The sequence below is a fragment of the Abramis brama genome (genome assembly GCF_963993115.1).
Source record: "Abramis brama genome assembly, chromosome: 15".
NCBI lineage: Eukaryota > Metazoa > Chordata > Actinopteri > Cypriniformes > Leuciscidae > Abramis > Abramis brama.
In genome coordinates, this window is record NC_139977.1 from 33,453,432 (window position 1) to 33,473,933 (window position 20,502).

Consider the following 20,502-nt stretch of genomic DNA (forward strand, 5'->3'; position numbering starts at 1 on the left):
AAAACATGTGGAAAAAACACAACGGAGAAGTCAAAACCTGCCAACAATGCAGGAGGAAATGATATCAGTGCGACTCGAATTAAAAAGCAGAGCATCCCACACTTCACGTAAGGTCACTGCGTCACACAACAAATCCTGCAGGACAGGTCAAACAGGACTTAAGAAAGGGAGACTCGGAGGACATTAAAAATGTGAATGAAGTACTGTATATTGAGTGTTTCTTCATGGGTCAGTTCTTAAAGTAATGTTCTGGGTTCAATGAAAGCCCATTTCCACCACAAAAGGAAAACTGTGCATTGGTAAATCTTAATTATGACATACTAAGTAATAATTATCACAACAAAAAGTCAAAATTGTGACAAAAATTTGAAATTATGGCATATTATTCATAACTATGGCATATTAAGTCAACTTTGACTTTTTATGTCGAAATTATGAAATGAAAAATAGAAATTCTGACATAAGTCAATTATGAGATCAAATAATGAGATAAAACTAGAAATTATTACTTTCTAATGACCTTTTAAGTCATAATTTCGACTTTTTGTTTTATAATTACGCCGTAGTTGTAGGCTATGTATTTACGATTTACCAAAGAATATTTTTTCTTATGTAGCAGAAATAGCAGACTTCCATAGGTTTCAGTATAAGGTTACTCAAAAAATAAATAAAAAATAATAATTCAGTAGGCTAATTGTTTTACTCACCCTGTGTTACTCTTGTCTAAAGCCATGGATGACCTTCGTTCTTTTTTTCTGAACACAAAATAACAAAACTTATAAAGATGTCCCTCTCACTCTTATGGCGTTGAACACAAAAAGTTTTAAAGAAAATATGCAAAAGTCGTGCCATATATTTAGACATACAATACACGGGTTTCTTGTATACAAACAATACCGGATGTGCGCGCATCCAAGGGGCAAAACCGCTATCTATTATGCCGAGTTCTGTAAAAGAACATTGTAATTAACGTAGATTTCGCATTGTTTGTAAATTCTTGTTGACTCAATAATAAACTGTAATTTCAGAGTTGGATCTGTTTGTTTGGTGTTTCATTTGCATATTAATACAACATTATGTAAGGCTTTCACAGAATCACATAGAAGTAAGTAACTTCATAGAAATGTAGGCTATTTTCTAGACTGATGACTAGTAGTCACAAACGTGAGGAAACATCAGGAAATTATTCAGTATGTTAAAGATCTTTTAATATTGGATGTTGCTGCTGTTCTCAATGTCGTCCATTAAATGTGAAGCAGGAAAAAAATCATAATTACGATAAAACAAATCTGCTCAATTCATTCTGCCCAGTTAAGCACTACTTGAAGATATGGTTTACTGATCATATATTTAAAAATTCCACCAAATATTTTTTTCTGAAACAAGCATTCAGTTCAATCACAGCAGAACATGCGCACGTCATTGAGGGCCGTGTCGTCTCCGACTCCCTGCGGTTGTTCCACCATCGTCTCGATGCCACAGATTCCTTTTCCTCCACACGCCTCGCTCCAGTCGCCCCAAGTGCCCCACGACATCCCAGATCCTTGCAGTAGTTCTGCATTTCCACTGCAGTTGAACCTGGTGAAAATTCAGCAAGACTACAGTGTCAGTCCTGTTTGAACAGATACTGTTCTGTTTACGCTTGTTAAGTTTTGAGAGTGACAACCAGAACTGTCCTTTGAGACAACTGTCCAGTCCACTATTAAAGTCCCCCTGTAGTCAATATGTGTATCCCTTAAAACTCATATTTAATCAAAATGACACATTTAAACGTTTTTTCCTTAAAAAAAAATTATTCATGCCTTAAAATATTTTGCATGTTACTCGACACCCTTACCTCATTTACTATACGCGGTTCTATGAATATGCAAATGAGCCCCGCCTCCACTCACTCACTCAGCTCAGAGATCCACTGGTTGATGATCACACATTGATCTGATTGGTTACAAGGTAGTTTGTGACGTCAGAAACACCAGCGATTTCAAAGCGTGTTTTTGAGACTGTCTTTGGTTCACTGCAGTTTTAAGGAGAAAATACTCAGCAATGGAGTCGACTTATGAATTTACACATGGTTTGTCTTAAAGCACATTAAAAACACCACATAGACACATAAACAACATTAAAAGCTGGAGGTTCACCACAGGGGGGGCCCATAATGGTTCTTCTTCTGCATCGCTACGAAAAAAACATTTTGGAACCTTTACTTAGGCTACTTTAGTGTATTTTGTTGTTAAATAACTCTTGGTCACTTGATATCTGTGTCGGATGAGCCTCATGCAGTGACATATTTATGCAGCTTGTTATGGAATGCTGTTATGATTTCAAAATAAGTTTTAAATTAAAATAAAATCATCACCTGATATTGTTTGCGGCCGTGTCGTCCCAGGTCCCTTGATAGGGTTCCACTCTCAGCTGAAAAGATGTCAGGAATCCTTTCGAGCACCATTTTATATCTGACCATTTACCCCAGCTGAGGAAAGAATGTGATAAGGAACATTAATGATTTAACCAGTTATCTGTGAGTTTTTTTCCATGTTCAGCTGTGTGTAATGTTGCTGTTTGAGAATAAAAAAGTAGGCAAAGGGAGTTATTTACAGTTAACTTTTACAGTTCCTCCTGAGCTTATGCTGCCACGCCATAACTACCGTAATTACGAGATGGCAACCCATGATGTTCTCCCTGGAGCGGTTCACTTCCTCAGACTAATGCATTTTTATGTCAACACTATCAACGCTGAAATGGATCTGCAGCAGTCAGGCTGTAGAATTAGAGGTCTGTAAGTTGTTTACGTTCATTATTATTGTAATGTTATTAGGGCTGTGAATTGTCACTGGTCTCACGATTCAATTCGATTACGATTATCATGTCAATGATTCGATTCGATATCGCTTGATTCACATTGCATCCTCACTTTTCAATATTACTGCACATGCCTACATTTTCATCAATGAATACAAGCAGTCAGATATAAACTCCCTTTTTATTTTATATGCTCCAAGAAAGTACACTTCCTACATCCACAAAACATCAAACACAACTTTAAGTCTGAACACAGCAGACAACAGGACTATTTAGATTAAACACTGTAAATACTAAAAGCTCATAAAAGTGTCAAGTGTACTTAAGCTACAATAACGCTCACACACACCCGGATGCACACACACTCGCACTTGACTCGAGCACTCACACACACTCACACGTACATGCACCCATGCAGCCTCGCAAACACACACACACTTATGGCAAGCCAAGAGGCTCAGAAATACGCCATAGATTAATCGCGTTTAAAGTCAAACGCCGTCAAATACGGCGTTTTAAACCGTATTGGACGCCGTAAAATACGCCGTTGTAATTACAAACGCCGTAAAAGACGCGCGAAATACGTCAATGACGCCGTATTTGACGGCGTTTTAGTGTGCATGGAAAGCGCCGCGTTTTACGCCGTTCATCTCGCCATATGACGCCGTAAAAAACGCCGTTTTGGTTGCACAGAGCGCGCGTTATTTTACGGCGTTTTGCTTATAGTATAATGAGACACGCCCACTGATTTCCACAGCCAGTAAGTTTGAACTGTTCTCTCCCAATCAATGATGAACTGAGTCAGACCAGACGAATTCAGCACGGATCATTTGTGGTAATCCAATTCGTATGCTCCCAAGGAATTATTAATTTTATGTATTAAAATAATCCAAGCTAAATAATAAACTGAAATTAAAGAAAACATTAAAGAACATTCAAATCAATAAAGCAAAATTAATATGATTTTCACATTTTAAAAGGGTGTCACACAGGGCTTAATTTGAGCCAGAGGAACACGCCGGAGAATGGGTGACACATGACACATCGTTTTACTCAGGGGAAAAATGTCGAAAAGACAGCAAAGTTTGCTTAACTTTTTCAAATACACTATCCAGTCAGATCCCAAACAAGCAAAAATCGTTTCCGCTGATCAAGAATGTGGAGACCATGGTGGACACAGCAGTAATATCTCGTTATTTCGACATAATAAGGGGACATTCTAATCTGCATTAAGCCACATTAAGCGTTCTTATAATGGTTTTCTATGGGGGGAAAATACTTAACGTGTAATTGCGTTCTGGGCTCATCTGATTTTTTTTTTGTACATAGCATAGCCCACTTTGTTATGATTTTAGTATCATAATGATTAATAAATGCACGCACAATTATCCGTGAACTTGATTGGAACAAATGCCTTTCAACTTGTGTGTGCAAAATTCAGAATTAAATGAATGTGCAGCAATTTGTACAAATAGAGAGTCTGTAGGCCTACTATACTGTTGTAGCCATTAGCACATTCAGTTTCATATTTGTTAAAATATTACAATGTTATTTTTTTCCATTTATGTTGATTTATGAAAAGTGAACAGCACGAATAAGATAGGATGCGCAACATGACACATGGAGTGGTTCAGACATGATTTTGACCACTTCATTAAGTTTTGTTTTGTAGAAAGCCTTTCTTTAAAGTGAATTTCGTTTTGTATAAAATATATAAATATAATGGACAATATAATCATGGAGGCGCCCGCGCGATCACTTGCATTGCACGTTAACTGGAGCGCATCTCATCCTAACTTAACGAAACTCAGTGTATGCCTCACACAGACATGAGAAATACATCAAATACACAAAGCCTGAAATATCTTTAAACGAAATAATTCAAAATTTTAAAAAAAAATATAAAAAAAATGCTACTCTCTGATTATGTAATCCATTATGTGCATTTCTCTAGGCGCGTTCACTACGGAGATGGCGATCGTCAACTTTATCTTTGCAGAAGACACTAGTTTATTAATAAAATTCAATGCACGCGTCACCGGATTTACAAATGCACATCTTGCTTGTTGCACGCACACATATTATGTCGAAATAACGAGATATTATGTTGATATAACATTATTATTAATAATAGCCTACATCTTTTAGAATATTTGATTGTGCTGAATGCTGAATGTTAGGCATGTTCAATTTAATAAAACTTTAATTGTGATCATTAAAATAATTGAATATTAAATATTTAGTGGCCAAGTTTTGCGCAGCTCCCCGTCAATGATCTAGCACCCCCTCAACACATGCGTTAAAAATTGTCTGGCGCCGCCCCTGCAGAGAAGCTACTTAGGCAGTGAATAATTTTTTTTTTTTTTTTGTTCCGTTACCTCCAACCCCCGTTTTGAGTCGCCGGATCCACCCCCCTCTGTGCTCCGGGACCTCCCATTACAAATTAAGCACGGTCACAAAACCAGTTGAGAAACATTGTATCAGAATTATGGATAGAGTATAGAGTTATGGATGTTATGGATGTTATCCTGTTTTTTTCTCCGTTCACAGAAGCACTACAGGTGAATACGATGATTAATCCCCCATTCTGTTGCTGCTATTTTACATGCAGGCTAAAACTAAACCCCTGGAAAAAAATGTTTTTGGTATTTTTAATGGGTCACAGTCACTTGTTCATTCTAATTTAATTTAATTTTAATTTAACATAATCTTGTCGGTTAATGAATGGAAGATCGCGTCGGTTGAAGTTGGCAGGAAAAAAAACCCCGAAATGAATCCAGTTTGTTGATAAAAAAAAAAAAAAAAAATTCTCATTTCCGTTTAGTTTAAGTTTTTCAACTAATAGTTATATTTTCCTTTATTTCAGGTTTATTTCGATTAGCATTTAAATGTTTTAATAGTTTTAGTTTTACTTAACTAACCCTGCCTGGGCAAAACATCGACAGAACTGTCCATTTTCCAACTCTGTCAAGCCTCAATATCTTGAGTCACAAATATTCACGAATTATTTAATGCCGGTCTGTGACACAATATTAGGCCAATCACACTCATCCAGGCCAATTAACCTACAGCTATTGTTGCAAGCATAATTTACATTTATTTTAAGAATAATGACTCAAATGTGGGAAAGAAATAACTAGGCTATGTTATTTTTATTTATTTATTTATTGTCATTTGCTGAGTTTGCTCCCTTGCACCTTATGTTTTATCTTTTAAAATGATGGAAATTATTTCAAAATTCGTATTTTAAAAACGTCTTTGTACTCACTGAACTTCTATACCCACAAACGGTTGACTTTTTTCCCCAAGTCGTTTATTTCACTATGAACTGGACGATCGAAAGGGCAAAATATTTGAATCTTCATTTTACAAAAATATCTTGGATATAACGAAATGTAATAATGTTATTTAATTAATATATAATCAGTGTAATATGAATAAAACACAAATTTATTTAGCCTACAAAAATCGGAACACTATTTAATTCTGGAAGGAGAAGCTTATAGACCTAACAACAAACCTGCCACATTTTTTAGAAATAGCAAAAATTCGTCTTATTTTTTTTTCAAATAGGCCTATTTAAAACACACAAATTCATAGGGCATTCTATGGGTTATATCAATATTTTGTGTTATTCAGCACTTAGATGGAAATGTGCCGAGTTAAGCCAATACGACCTGGGCCCGGTTTCCCGATAACGCTCACTCTTAGCCTGCTAAGAAGACTCGAAAGATATATCTTACCAAATTTGTTTATTTTCCTAAGTGTGTTCCCCGAACTATACCTTAGAAAGCTGCTTAAGATATACCTTCTTACGTGCGACGTTACCTGGCGCTGTCCGTGGCGATGGTGCTGAATTGTTTGAAATCGATGGCTCGAGAATCAATTATTCTCTCGTGCAGGGGCTGTTTTTGTGAAAAAGCGGTCATCTTTATAAAAGAAGCACTTCAGAAATAGTTGAAATTGCAATTTATTATGATTATTGGATATTATAAAAAACAATCCAAACTATAATAGCCTATAATAGCCTAGCCTAAATATTTTAAAATTGTAACATATAGCCTATTGCTGCCACAATAACCTTTTCAAAAATTTACGTGCCGCCTTTTCTTTCCCATTTTTGTTCGCTGAGGTGGAGCTGCGATGAAATATTGTTCTTGTGTAAATACTTTCCAGCATTTCAGTAATAAAAGTTTACATCTTGCGTACGGTGCTCGGCAGTGATCAAAAAGGATTTAAACCTTGAATTTTGAATCTCTTGTAAACTCGGAGATGTGGATTCAGACGGCAATTAAATTACCACACGACCTGTTTGTCAAAAAACAGAAGGTACTAATTTGGCCAGGGATTTTTACACGGATTGGGTGAGAAAAACACTGATATTATGGATTCGGACGGCACTAAAATCACTGACTTACCCCTGTAAATGTTTAAAATACCGGACGAGCCCATGAGAAACAATATTAGCGTCCGAATAGGACTTAACTGACAGTAGCCTATGCTTTCACTGGCCTTTAAAAGAGCGTTTTAATTCAATTAATAATATTGTATAATAATATAATTAAAAATCTAACAACAATCAGTGTAATGACAATTTTATTCTTTGCATGAAAACACTTGAATTAGCCTAATTTAATACTGTCTGGGTGTATTAAAACTTCAGAATTATATTCATTTAGACCTGCAACAGTGATAAGGTAAAGCTAAGAGTGGTCCAGACCAACCTTACGAAAGTGTGACTTACAAAAGATATACTTAGCGTACGAACGTTTCGGGAACCGTCCCATAAGGTTAAGAGAGAGGTTAAGGAATAGGTTAAGAACTACTTAGAGATAAGAACGCTTTGGGAAACCGGGCCCAGGATTCTTTTCCTTGTTTAATAACTCCTCATATATGAGCATAAGAATTGGATTACCACAAATGATCTGTGCTGAATTCGTCTGGTCTGATTCAGTTCATCATTGATTGGGAGAGAACAGTTCAAACTTACTGGCTGTGGAAATCAGTGGGCGTGTCTCATTATACTATAAGCAAAACGCCGTAAAATAACGCGCGCTCTGTGCAACCAAAACGGCGTTTTTTACGGCGTCATATGGCGAGATGAACGGCGTAAAAAGCAGCGCTTTCCATGCACACTAAAACGCCGTCAAATACGGCGTCATTGACGTATTTCGCGCGTCTTTTACGGCGTTTGTAATTACAACGGCGTATTTTACGGCGTCCAATACGGTTTAAAACGCCGTATTTGACGGCGTTTGGCTTTAAACGCGATTAATCTATGGCGTATTTCTGAGCCTCTTGGCTTGCCATACACACTCGCACTTGACTCGCGCACACACTCAGACATTACATGTACACACTCGCACGCACTCGACTCGCGCACACACACACACTCGTACACACACTCGTACATGCAGGCATGCAGCCTGGAACACACTTGCATGCACACACTCACGCACGCACACTCGTACTCGCACTTGACTCGTGCGCACACTCGCACGTACACGCACGCATGCAGCCACACACGCACGCACATGCACACACTCCATTTTATGCTAGTGCAGAATGTGGCGAATGACAACAGAGAAATGTCAATAGGCTATGATCAATTATCGTCTATTACTGCATTGATGTAGAATCGTCCACGTCCACATCACGATGCAACGATTAATTTCAACTCCCTTAAATGTTATGTGCTTTGAACATGAGGTAATTTAACGCCATCTCTTGTCTCCTGACAGTTGCTAACTTGCTATTGCTAGCCTCTCTGAAATTGCCTACCCTACCTTTAAGGTGGAAGCATGGTGGTGACATTGAAGTTATGTGATTCAAGTATTATTAAGATTTTTACTTGTGCCGACTGTATTCAGGCTTCAAAGTTCATGAAAGTTGTGTTAAATTTTGAAGATTATCATGATGAACAAAACATTAGAAGTGACGGATTTGAAGCGATCCACTTTGGCAGCAACATGGCCAGCAATACTCTCTATATAGGCAGCTCGTTAGGTTTTGGGACAGCTTCTCTGTATTACGTCCAGTTCAAACACGTCACCTTCCTACGTCGGATTGAACTGTGGCGTAGTCCTCGTACGGGCCTGATGAGCTTTTGGATGAGTCGATGCAGTGAAGGCGAATCCCATTGAGCGCTGTGTTATCACCAACCAGCAGAGATTCCCACATACCTGCCACCTTCAGGAAAACACCAGTTTAGAGCAGTGCTATTAACTTAAACTAAAACAGAAGTAATTAAACTGACTAAAATACACAACATGTAAACGAAAATATAAAGACTTTAAATATTAATAAATACTATATTTAAGATACTAAATTAACATTGGTTTAGAGCTGGGCGATAGAATATTTTACATATGGCGTGATTATAAATTATTTGCTATATTTATAATGAATGTATGCTGGTAAAGCTGGCTATACGTACAGTTGTCAGTTGAAGTGAGTAAATCATTTTGCGCGTGTCAATTACGCATTTTGGTCGTATGCAGTTGAACAGCCGTTGAACACATGAGAACTTAAAAGTCATGGCATAATACAAAATGCATATTGTATACACTGCAAAAGAATTATCTAAACATTCGTAATTCAAGATGCATTTCATGGAAAAGCAAAATGACTGAAGAAAATAAGTCTTGTTTTATGAAAAATTTATTAAAATGAACTTTTTTAATTAAATTAAATTAAAATTAAGCTTAATATCAAGAACTAAAATCTGCCAGTGTGAAAAATAATCAATTTTTCCTTTGAATTAAGATATTTTTCTGACCCCATTGGCAGATGTTTTTTTCTCACTTAATTTGGATGCTTTTTTCAGAAAACAAGAGTTAACATCTTGCGTCTCTAGTAAATGCATCTTGACGAAGACAAAAATACTGAAGAAGATTTTTAATTTTTTTTTGCAGTGTAACATCTTTAGTCAAGAAAGACAACTTTGGCATTTATTATTGGTTAACATTAACCAGTAGCCTGCATGACCTAGATAAGATTGCATCAGCCAAAAGACAAATTCATTTTGATAACATCATAATAATTACTTTTGACCGCAATAATCATTCAGGGATTGAGGAAAGTAAATAGAATCCATTTTGTTTTACCAGCACAAAGTTTTAACCACTTAACCTCACATAGTGGTGATAGTTACTGACCTTAAGACTAAACCCTGCGACATACATTCCAGTCGGACATATTTCCTTCTGCCCCCACGAGCCCCATCTCATCCCGTTATGGACCCTCAGCACTGATCTGACGGGTCTGCTAACGGAGCGCTCGAGGCGTCTCTCTGTGCTCACGTACGGCCCGAAAACAGCCAGCAGAGAAATCAACGTCAGGGGGAGAATTCTGGACATGTTTGAGGGCCGTCCTGATGTCTTCTGCTGGAGCCCAGAGCAGATGTGTGTGTGTGTGTGTGTGTGTGTGTTGGTTCCTCTGTGGTAAGCTCACTGTGGGACATTGACTTGATCCAAGTCCAACCTGCAAAGCAAATAGAACATTTCTTCTAAACGTTATCAATGTAAATACAGTCAGAATATAAACTGATCCATGGCTCAAGACATTCAATTTTATCAATAGTATGACAGTCTGGTTTCCGACAGTAACAGACAATGATGAAAAACTAAAATAATTGTGGAGCAGGAATACTGAACTCTTCAATTATTCCAGTAAATGACCTGCATGTAAACAATGAGAAGATCAGGTCAAATAATGCTGAGACAACAAATATTGGTAACACTTTAGAATAATGGTCCGTCATTAATAAGTAACTATCAGGGACGTGCACAGACATTTTGAGGGGCAGGGGCTCAAGTGAAATAAAGGGCACTTCTCATAATTACGTTTTTTTTTTTGTTGTTGTTGTTTTTTTTTTTAACAACAAAGTATATATATTAACGCAACTCTGACTTCCTTTTTAAAAAAATAATTTAAAAAGTTAATTAATTTTATCTTCCTCAAACTCACGCAATTGTTTCATTTTCAAAAGATGTCTACAAAATAATCAGTTCACACAGAAACCATGGTCTCCTTAGTATTCACTAGGTTTATAGAGCAGCAAAGGAAACCATTCCACAATGTGCATGTTTTGAAAACATTTTCTATGCTACTAGTTTCAAGTATATATTTAGAATAACCTAAATAACTGCATCAAGCAGAGGGGCGTGTTTTACTAATAATTTGTTTATTTTTGCACAAGGCACTACATCATTTTAATTATTTTGGTGTTATCAGAATACATAACACTTTAAAATCAACACAAATATTCACTCTAAACTGAAGAGGGCTGTTGCTGCTATTTTGTTAACTTTACTGAAAAAATCACTGCAAAAATGATTGACAAAATACAAAAATACAGCAATTTAATAAAATTATTACAAAAAAAAGGTCTTCTACTTCAAAATAAAATCTGTTACTTCCATTGCCTGGTTGTCTCTCCTCCCTCCCTTACAGCGGCAACCTTCTGGGGGCCACGTCCCTGTAGATGTTTATGCATGTACACACACACACACACACACACACACACATACACAATAACTGATGGTGACTGACATAGACTTAGTTTCACATTTGAGGGAGGACTGTATAATCATCATCAAATAAAACCTTCAAAATCCACATTTAGATGGAGTTTGTTTTAAACCTACTACACTCTAAAAAATATTCTGTGGCTTAGTAAATATTACAGAAATATTTAACTTTATTAACTTAATAAAATCTCTGAAAATCTTACTTAATTGTTTGAATTAAACTTACCAAAATAACTGAGTAAAAATTCAATAAAAGCCAATGTCATGTATGTGGTTGTATGGAATACTATTTTATAAAGGTTTAGAGGAAATAAAAAAAGTTAAATTACTCATAAATAAAAAGTTAATTTATAATTATTGTTATTTTTAATGTTTAATGTTAACTTATTTCTACTCAGTTTTATGTATTAATGTACCAGATGCAGTTACTCAGATTTACTACATTTTTTAGAGTGTATCCTCCATCTGTTTGCATCTGTAGATTTCTTCTAAATTCACCAATTTAGATTTCTAAATTTCAGGGGGAAAGACTCTTGAAGTCATTAACTGGGGACTTTCTGTATGCAAATTAGGCGTCAACTAGTTAAAGGGATAGTTCACTTTTAAATTAAATTTTGGTATGTTTTAGCTTACCTCAAGGGCATCCAAGATGTAGGTGTCTTTTTTTTCCGCAGTAGTATCCATTTTGATATTTTTAGGTCAAACCGTTCTTGTCTGTCAGTCATTTAATGCAGGTCTGTGGTCACAGTCTCAAAGAGCATGCACAGAGTCCAAATGAAAACAATTCCCCATCGTCCAAATTAAACAATTCCCCATCGTAAGTACACATTGATGGCCTAAGACACGAAACGAGCGGTTTGTGTGAGAAAACGAACAGTATTTATATCATTTTTAGCTCTTATACACAGCCACGTCCAAGTGATCTGAGGGCGCTCCTCGCGCATCCTGGTGTGTGACGTGTGCGCAGACTGGAGCATAGATATATACACTAGATTCCGCCTTAAAGACATTCGTTCCAATGAACTGCCGTAGACAAGGCGACATCTAGTGTATATATCTATGCTCCAGTCTGCGCACACATCACACACCAGGATGCGCGCGCGCCCTCAGATCACTTGGACGGATCTGATATTTAGATATACTATTCTTCAATAAATATATTTGTTTGACAGGGAAGCTGTGCGCAAACAGGAATATATATTATTTTTCAAAAATAGAAAAAAAGCACCCCAGAAAAAAGGGCACTTTCTCTCCAGGAATAAAAAGGGCAGGTGCTCAAGCCCCCTTTGATGTCTATGTGTGCACGTGCCTGGTAACTATGCAGGAAGTAATGCAGGACTAATGAGTAGTTCTACATTAACACTTCAGCTACTACACTGTAAAAATAAAAGGTGCCTGGAGGAACCTTTTGGGGTTCTTCACTTTGCCACACCGGCGGAACCGTCTGTAGATCCTCTAGGCACCCTTTAAAAAGGGGCGGCTCTCTGAGGAACCACACAGGTTTCCTGAGGAACTCTTATATTAGGCACTGTGTGGAACTACTTTGGGTGCCTCCAGGAACCAAATTTCATTTTTATAATTTCAAATTTTTAAATTAGAATTTTTAAATATTCAATTTCATGTTGTAACTATGGTTACCTTTGACTTCTATTATAATAAACAAATTGGACCAAATGCAAAATAAGAATTGTTTATTACATATTTTATATTCATTTTTATACATATACTTCCATACACATACACAACATTTTTTTATAATACATAAGCTACATGAATCAACCATGTATATACAATAGGCTATACAAGAAAAGGCATTTCAACAAAATGCATGGAAACACATGTTCCACGAAATAAATCAATGTAAAAAAAAAAAAAAAATTGACTAATTAAAAATGTCCATCTTCACTTAACTTTAAAACATTTGTGTTTCAGTCCGATGGTAAGTCTGACATCACTGTTTCCAAGTACAAAAGCTCTATCAGATGGCAAAAACAAACAAACAGTGCTAATATACACTCATTGTGCTGTAATATTCCTGAAAATTATAATCCTAACCTTTATCTCTATACCGAAATCTCTGATGGTTAGTTATTCAGCTATTTTGAATCATAAAATGTTGAAGACTGGGATGCCGTTAGACTGGAGACTGTAATGTACACTATGGCTTTTGAAAAGCTTAAATATGTGACTTGAATCAACAGTGCTATTAAATGGTTGAGTATTCTCATGAAACAAGATAGAGGAAGTAGAGGCTTCGATCCGGAAACAGTATTAAGGTGCAGTAAAATTATCTGTTGTTCTGTGAATGTTCACTGGTGAATTCCAGTCATTTCAATAAGAATCCACACGATCAGCAATTTCGTTTGTGGTCAAAAATGTCACTATGGGACCAAGTTGGTCACTGGAATTCGCTAGATTTGACCAACAGAAAGCTACTTGAAAGTGACTCCTGTGTGAGCTGTGCTTCATACATTACATTGCTACACTGCTGACAATGGTCAATGGACTTTTTTGCCTGTGTAATTTCACGAAATTGACAAATGTGACCGCACCTTTACAAAGGACATGTGAGGTACTTAACGAGTTAGAAAAGTGAAAAGGTACAGCAGAATCGTTTTCCGTTTGTTTCTCCTCTTTTCTGGTGGATGGTCCAGGCACTTCAGTGATTTTCAGGTCTACAGGAGGATTTTTATGCTTGTTCAAACTTGCATTTCAACTTACCGATGTCCCTGCAAAGTACAACATTTACTGTTAGTAAGGTTATTAAAGATAGTTGTCAAATTTAAATAATTTCCTCAGCCTTGTGACGTTCCAAACCTGTTTGACTTTCTGTCTGTGGAACCCCAGTCACCGTTTGCTTTCACTGCATGAAACAAGCAGAAAAAATTTGTGTAAATCATTCAGGAAACCATTCTTATGTACACTTGTCTAATTCAATTCAATGCAACAATTTATGTAAAAATGGTTAAGCTCCAAAAATGTCCAAGAAAAGATCCTAAAAATAATCAATGAGTTCACAACTCATGTGTTATGGGTTGTGTTGTAAGTCTTCTGAAGCCATATAATAGCTTTTTCCTTTTTTTTGTCAAAAAAGACTAAACTTAAGTTATAAGTTATAATTCAGTTAAGTTATAATTCAGAGTTAAAATGTCTTATATTCAAATGCAAATGATAAAGATATAAGAAAAAATGCATAGCATTATTGGCGCCAAACCTGTGATATTGTTTTTCTGAGTAACATGATTTTCTGAGATTTGTGAGCATGAGGGAAGATTTTCAGAGAATAACTGATTAAAAAAACACAAGTACACAGTCAAACAATACAATTTCACACAGAGAAAGTTCATAGTAATAAAGTACTTGCATGTGGTGCAGGTAACTTACTGTAATTCAATGTTGCCACTGAAATGTTCAGATTATTTTAGAAATTTAAGTTACTGGTTGTTCTGGGGAAACAAAAGAACAAAGCTGATTATTCACAACATAATATTTATTGACCAGTAAATGGCTTTAAAATTGTATTTGAGAGAATGAGGGCACATGTAGTAAGTAAAGTTAGGCTAAACAAAAAAAGACCAAACTATATTAACCTGCTTTTGTTATTCATAACAAACGCCAATGACAGCAGGAATCAGCTAAATTAGTTAGGCTATATCAGCAATTTGAACACACAGTTGTACAGAATATGTTGAATTGAATGACTAAATCAATCTAAGACAATAAGTCAGTAATTTCCATTTGTTCATTAGATCAACGTAGTTAGCATCGTGGCTAAAACCTTCATACCAGATACTGTGCAATAAACGAGTGGTAAACACTGTAAAAACGTAGTAATGTATAATACATTTAGTTTATATATATGTGTGTGTTTGAATATATAGTGAGCAGACTCTGTATTTATATTTATTTGGCGAGTTTACAAACCTTGTAACGGAGAGCCGAAGAAATGGCGGAAGCTTTGATGAGAGGAGCCGTTACTTCAAACCCGGTGACGTCGATCAGCTGAGCTTTGTTGCGCGCGAGCATCACTGAAGCGACGACAGCAGCAGTTTCTAGAGGTGGGCGATACTCCAAATTTTGTTATCGATCCGATACCAAGTAAATACAGGGCCAGTATCGCCGATACCGATACCAATACTTTTTAATTTTAAAAGCATGCATTTGAACTTGTATGCACTTTCCTGTGCTAGAGCAGTGTGCATAGGCGGAGTTTGACATTCGAGCCAGGGGGGGCAAAAAAAAAAACAAAAAAACATTGTAGCAGCTGGGCCTGCATGGCCTATCAATTGGGGAACTCAGCACTAGCACATATGGACAAAACAAACATGCTAAATAAACATAAATTGTTAACCCAATAAAAAAAACAGTAGGCTACAACAATACAAATTTGTAAACAGGTAGAACTTTGCATAAACAGCCACTTGACTTCGCATCGCATCTTCGTTCGGACACAGTTAGGAGGATCAATAAAATGTGGACCACTTTTGCACTGTTAAAATATTATCTTTAACCAAAACGAAAAGATTTTTAAAGTTTTTCTTTCCTTTTTTCAAAACACATTGTTGGAAGCTTGTTTCTGCCACTGAATAATAAATAAATAATAGCGACTTTTTATCTCGAAATTCTGACTATTTTTCTCACAATTGCAGTCAGAATTGTGAGAAATAAAGTGGCAATTCAGAGAAATAAAGTAGCAATTGTGAGATATAAAGGCGCAATTGCGGGATATAAAGTCGCAATTCTGAGAAATTAAGTCGCAATTGCGTGTTATAAAGTTAGAATTGTAAACTATTCTGAGGTAAAAAAAAAAAAAGAAGTCCGTCTTTTTTTCCCCTTAGAATTGGACTTTATATCTCACAATTGTGAGAAACGATGTCAGAATTGCGAGATATAAACTCGCAATTGCGTGTTATAAAGTCAGAATTGCGTGATATAAAGTTGCAATTGCGAGAAAAAAAGTCCGAATTCTGACTTTATATCACGCAATTCTGACGGAATTGTGGCGGAAATACATTGTGGCAATGAGAGTGATTAAAAAACAAGATATATATTTCGCATTTTGTTGTACTTCATAAAACATTTAAAACATTTTGAGACACGGGAAAAATGAACAGTCACTCAACACTCAATACTCTCCACTTTTGAAACATATTGAACAGCATATTGAAAGCAGTGTGTTGAGTTTCTCCAGCTTAAGCAGTTATTTGGAAGAGAAATAAAACTTACAGTTTTGGTGTAACGAGTCCGAGATAACTACAACGCTATTAAATGCTAGCTTTTTTTACTAAAGCAGTATATGAAATCAGATGTATTACCTACCACCATTTAGTTGTTTTGTGTTATTTAAAATATTTATAATATCTTTTTTTAAACAATGCAATTATTATTTATTTTTTTGTTGAGAAAATGCAATTACGTTTCAGCCAACAGGGGGGGCAATGCTCCCCCTGCCCCCCCGCAAACTCCGCGCATGGCAGTGTGTCATGATTTATGAGGTGAATGCATCATTAATATGCTAAATCTGAAAACGTTTTCATGACTACTAAATATTTTGTGATTTGTGCTCTCAACTCGCCTGTAATTATTAGTCAGTGACTTTTACAAAACTACCCTAATTATAGTAAAAGTACTATTGTACACTACTGTTCAAAAGTTTGGGGTCTGTAAGATTTTTAATTCTCTTCTGCATTTATTTGATCAAAAATACAGTAAAAACTGTAATATTACAATTTAACATAGGCTATCTGTTTTCTATGTCATACTAAACTGTAATTTATTCAATTGATCAAAGCGTAATTTTCGGCATCATTACTCCAGTTATGCTGATTTACAGCTCAGAAAACATTTCTTATTATCAGTGTTGAAAACAGTTTCATATTTTTTTGTGGAAACCATGATGCAGAATTATTTGATGAACCAAGTTGAAAGAACAGCATTTATATGAAGTAGATTTTAACAGTGAAAAACCCTTGACTGTCACTTTTGATCAATTTAATGCATCGATCCTTGTTGAATAAAAATATTAATTTCATTAAAAAAAATCTTACTGTCCTCAACATTTTGAACCGTTATATACACTTTTGCTTTGTTTATTGCAAAATAACTCCCGATTGTTTCTCTGTCATCTAAGCAAGGCTTCGTTTCCCAAACGTGCCTGTGAGCTCAGTGAAGCACCAGCATCGAACGCTCTCTGTGATTGATTGGTTTCGTCTTGTATCCAGATGACTAGGAGAAAAAGTTCTATCCTACACAATTATCCGCTAACATTCGCTTATTTTTCCACTTAGAAGCTTATTTTACGCACTGAATTGCGTGCTAAATAAATACAAATTACTGGTAAAAAAAACACACATTTGGATCGATATTTTTATGTGAGGATCGATCCTTTTCGATACCACGTCAGTATCGAAGTATCGATATTTTAGGATCGATCCGCCCACCTCTAGCAGTTTCGTGACAGAATAAAACTTTTCTCTTCCTGGTTCTTCTTCTTCATATTATTAATATTATTATTATTTAGTGTTGTTGTTTAAGGTTTAAATTAATCAATAAAATAGGCCTATACTAAATAAATGTAAGCTACACAGGTGAAAAAGACGTAGGCTACTGTTAAATGTATTAAAAATGCATTAAAGTATATTTGTATTGTAGGCCTACTAAAAACACACTCAAGTACATTTTTAATACATTTAATAGTATGTCTTTTTCACCTGGGTATGTATACTGAATCAAACTTAAGCAGCCTATAATAATAATAATAGGATAATAATAATCTTATTCTGGCCTCACTGAACCATTGGGTTCCTCCAGATGCTGGCTTTAACATAAGAGATCTTCCAGGAACCACTTAAACGTTAAAAGATCTTCCAATAACCCTTTTATCGCATTCAAGTTCCTCTATTTTCCCCCAAAGCACTTCGAGGTCTCATGGTAATGAAAAGGTGACTCCAGAACCTCTGAACTAAATACAAAGTGCTTAAAGGATCCCATAAGTTCCAGCAAGAACCTCAAAGATTGTCAGTGCTCTTCCAGTAACCCTACAAAAAGAGAGCTAAGAGAAAGAGCTTTGAGGCACTTAAATTACATTTTGAAGTTCCTTGAGCATCCGACAGGATATTTGAGGCCCCTTTAGTTTTTACAGTGTACTGTTAACTAATATGGAAACAAGCTTAATCAGTAAGTAATATGAATTTAGGACTAAGATAGTTCCTTATTAGGTAATCAATAATTACCTAATGATCATTAAGAACTAATAGGTAATTATGACAAATTATAAAGAATTACTAATTAATTACTAATCACAACATTAACGTGTCTGAGACGTTAGCAATTCTTTTTTGTACTCTCAACGTGGTTACAAAATACATCACTAATTACTCAAGGGTCACTATGCAGGAACTACTTGTGATCTGGACCATTATTTTAAAGTGAAAAACATATTTTTTACTTTAAAATAATGGTCCAGATCACTAGTAGTTCCTGCAGAGTAATTAGTGATGCATTTTATGACTACATTCAGAGTAAAAATGATGACTGATTACATCTCAGACACACTATATAATATTACGAAGGCTAAACGAAGGCCTTCTGAGGGTAATCCGTGCGGTTTTGTCGTAAAAATATACATATTTAAAACTTTATAAACGAAAATAACTGGCTTCCGGTGGCGGTCGGCGCGCGTTCATGGAGATGAATGACGTTGTGACGTAGAGCGAACGTAGAGTTTTGTTTTGCTCTGCTCTCTGGCTGCGCTGTCACGCTCGTTCTACGTCACGACGCTTCATGCGCTACGTCCTACGTCATAAGCCAGCAACCATCTCCATGAACGCGCGCCGACCGCCACCGGAAGCCAGTTATTTTCGTTTATAAAGTTTTAAATATGTATATTTTTACGACAAAACTGCACGGATTACCCTCAGAAGGCCTTCGTTTATCCCCCTGGAGCCGGATGGATTATTTTTGTGAAGGATGCATGCACATTTTGCGACTTGAATCAGCTGGACCCCATTGCTTCACATTATAACCACTGAAAGATCTAAGACATTTTCTAAAATAACTGAAAATGTGTTCGTCTGAAAAAAGATTGACATATGCATCTCGAACGGCTCGAACGGGTGAGTAAATCATGGCTTAAATATCATTTTTGGGTGAACTATCCCTTTAAGGCTGTCACAATGGACTACTTGCTCAACTACTTCCACGTTCTACTTAATACATCTCGGGAGTTTCAGGTAAAAGCGTTCAGCGCACATACAAACATGAGAAGGCAGATTATGTTTTATGACTGTCAATTTATTAAAGGGGTGGTTGATTATGATTTCACTTTTTTTTTAACTTTAGTTAGTGTGTAATGTTGCTGTTTGAGTATAAACAAAATCTGCAAAGTTACAACGCTCAGTTCAAAGCAAAGGGAGATATTTGCTTTTAAAGAAATCACTTTTTAAGGACTACAACAAACGGCTGGTAGAGACTACACTAGCTTCCTCCCGGGTTAGTGACATCACAAACCCTAGAATTTACATAAACCCCACCCCCTGAACACAATTTATGGATTATCAAGACAGAATATGCTAATCAATGACTAGAAGATAACTACACATAAGTTACATAAATTCATCAACTAACCATTCAGAAATGTCCTGTTGTCACTTCTTCTTGAGTCTCTCCATCACTAGCCATGTTTCCATTACCCTACAAATTGCGCAAATTGAAATTGCGAATTGAAAATACGCCCAATGGAAACACGTCAATTTCGCAAAAACTTCCATTTATCGCAGAAAAGTTTTTACGCTCGCATGAGGAGGTTTTTCAGGCAATTCGAAAAAGAAATATTTCGCAAAACTGCAATGGAAACAGTTTTTGTGCATTGACAGGTCAGCTGACGTATATGACGCGGTGTGTTTGGACAGAATACGCGACAGATCTTTATTAAATTCATAAAAGACAGAAGAATTACAGGAATAATGGATTCTAAACCTCAAATGCCACAATAAAGACCTCGAAGCAGATCTGAGGGAGAAACACTCAGAAACTCCTCATATGTGCTGCTCACAAGTATAATAAGGGTCGTTCCTTACCATTAATGCTTTGAAAACACACACACATCTCCTTCCATTAATAATAATGGCTAGTGCAGTGGCTGGGATAGAGTACATGAACCTACCAACGTCCG

At 36.2% G+C, this 20,502-nt stretch overlaps 1 protein-coding gene and 1 long non-coding RNA gene across 3 annotated transcripts; both read right to left on the reverse strand.

The window, feature by feature from the left end:
* Positions 1-1,183: 1,183 nt before the first annotated feature.
* Positions 1,184-10,536, reverse strand: LOC311097553 (vitelline membrane outer layer protein 1-like). The gene is made up of 5 exons (XM_084137333.1): positions 10,455-10,536; positions 9,957-10,281; positions 8,852-8,988; positions 2,357-2,470; positions 1,184-1,578 (listed from the first exon to the last, which is right to left on the reverse strand). The coding sequence occupies exons 2-5, from the start codon at positions 10,155-10,157 to the stop codon at positions 1,395-1,397; spliced, it is 636 nt and encodes a 211-aa protein (XP_083993459.1). The 5' UTR covers positions 10,158-10,281; positions 10,455-10,536; the 3' UTR covers positions 1,184-1,394.
* A 2,530-nt stretch (positions 10,537-13,066) lies between these two features.
* LOC311097585 lies at positions 13,067-18,599 on the reverse strand. 2 transcript variants are annotated; one of them, XR_014609281.1, is made up of 4 exons: positions 15,255-18,599; positions 14,545-14,776; positions 14,148-14,193; positions 13,067-14,059 (listed from the first exon to the last, which is right to left on the reverse strand). It is a non-coding gene; the product is annotated as an uncharacterized lncRNA (long non-coding RNA). The 2 variants fall into 2 exon arrangements; XR_014609282.1 differs by having other exon boundaries at positions 14,545-18,599.
* Positions 18,600-20,502: the final 1,903 nt, after the last annotated feature.

Bases quoted from the DNA above. Each gene is read 5' to 3' on its own strand.
- LOC311097553 (XM_084137333.1), bottom strand. From the start codon at position 10,157: ATGTCCAGAATTCTCCCCCTGACGTTGATTTCTCTGCTGGCTGTTTTC. The intron at 8,989-9,956 runs GTCAGTAACTAT...GTTTTCCTGAAG, and splicing joins TCGCAGGGTTTAGTCTTAAG to GTGGCAGGTATGTGGGAATC. The intron at 1,579-2,356 runs GTGATGATTTTA...AATTTTCACCAG, and splicing joins ACGGCCGCAAACAATATCAG to GTTCAACTGCAGTGGAAATG.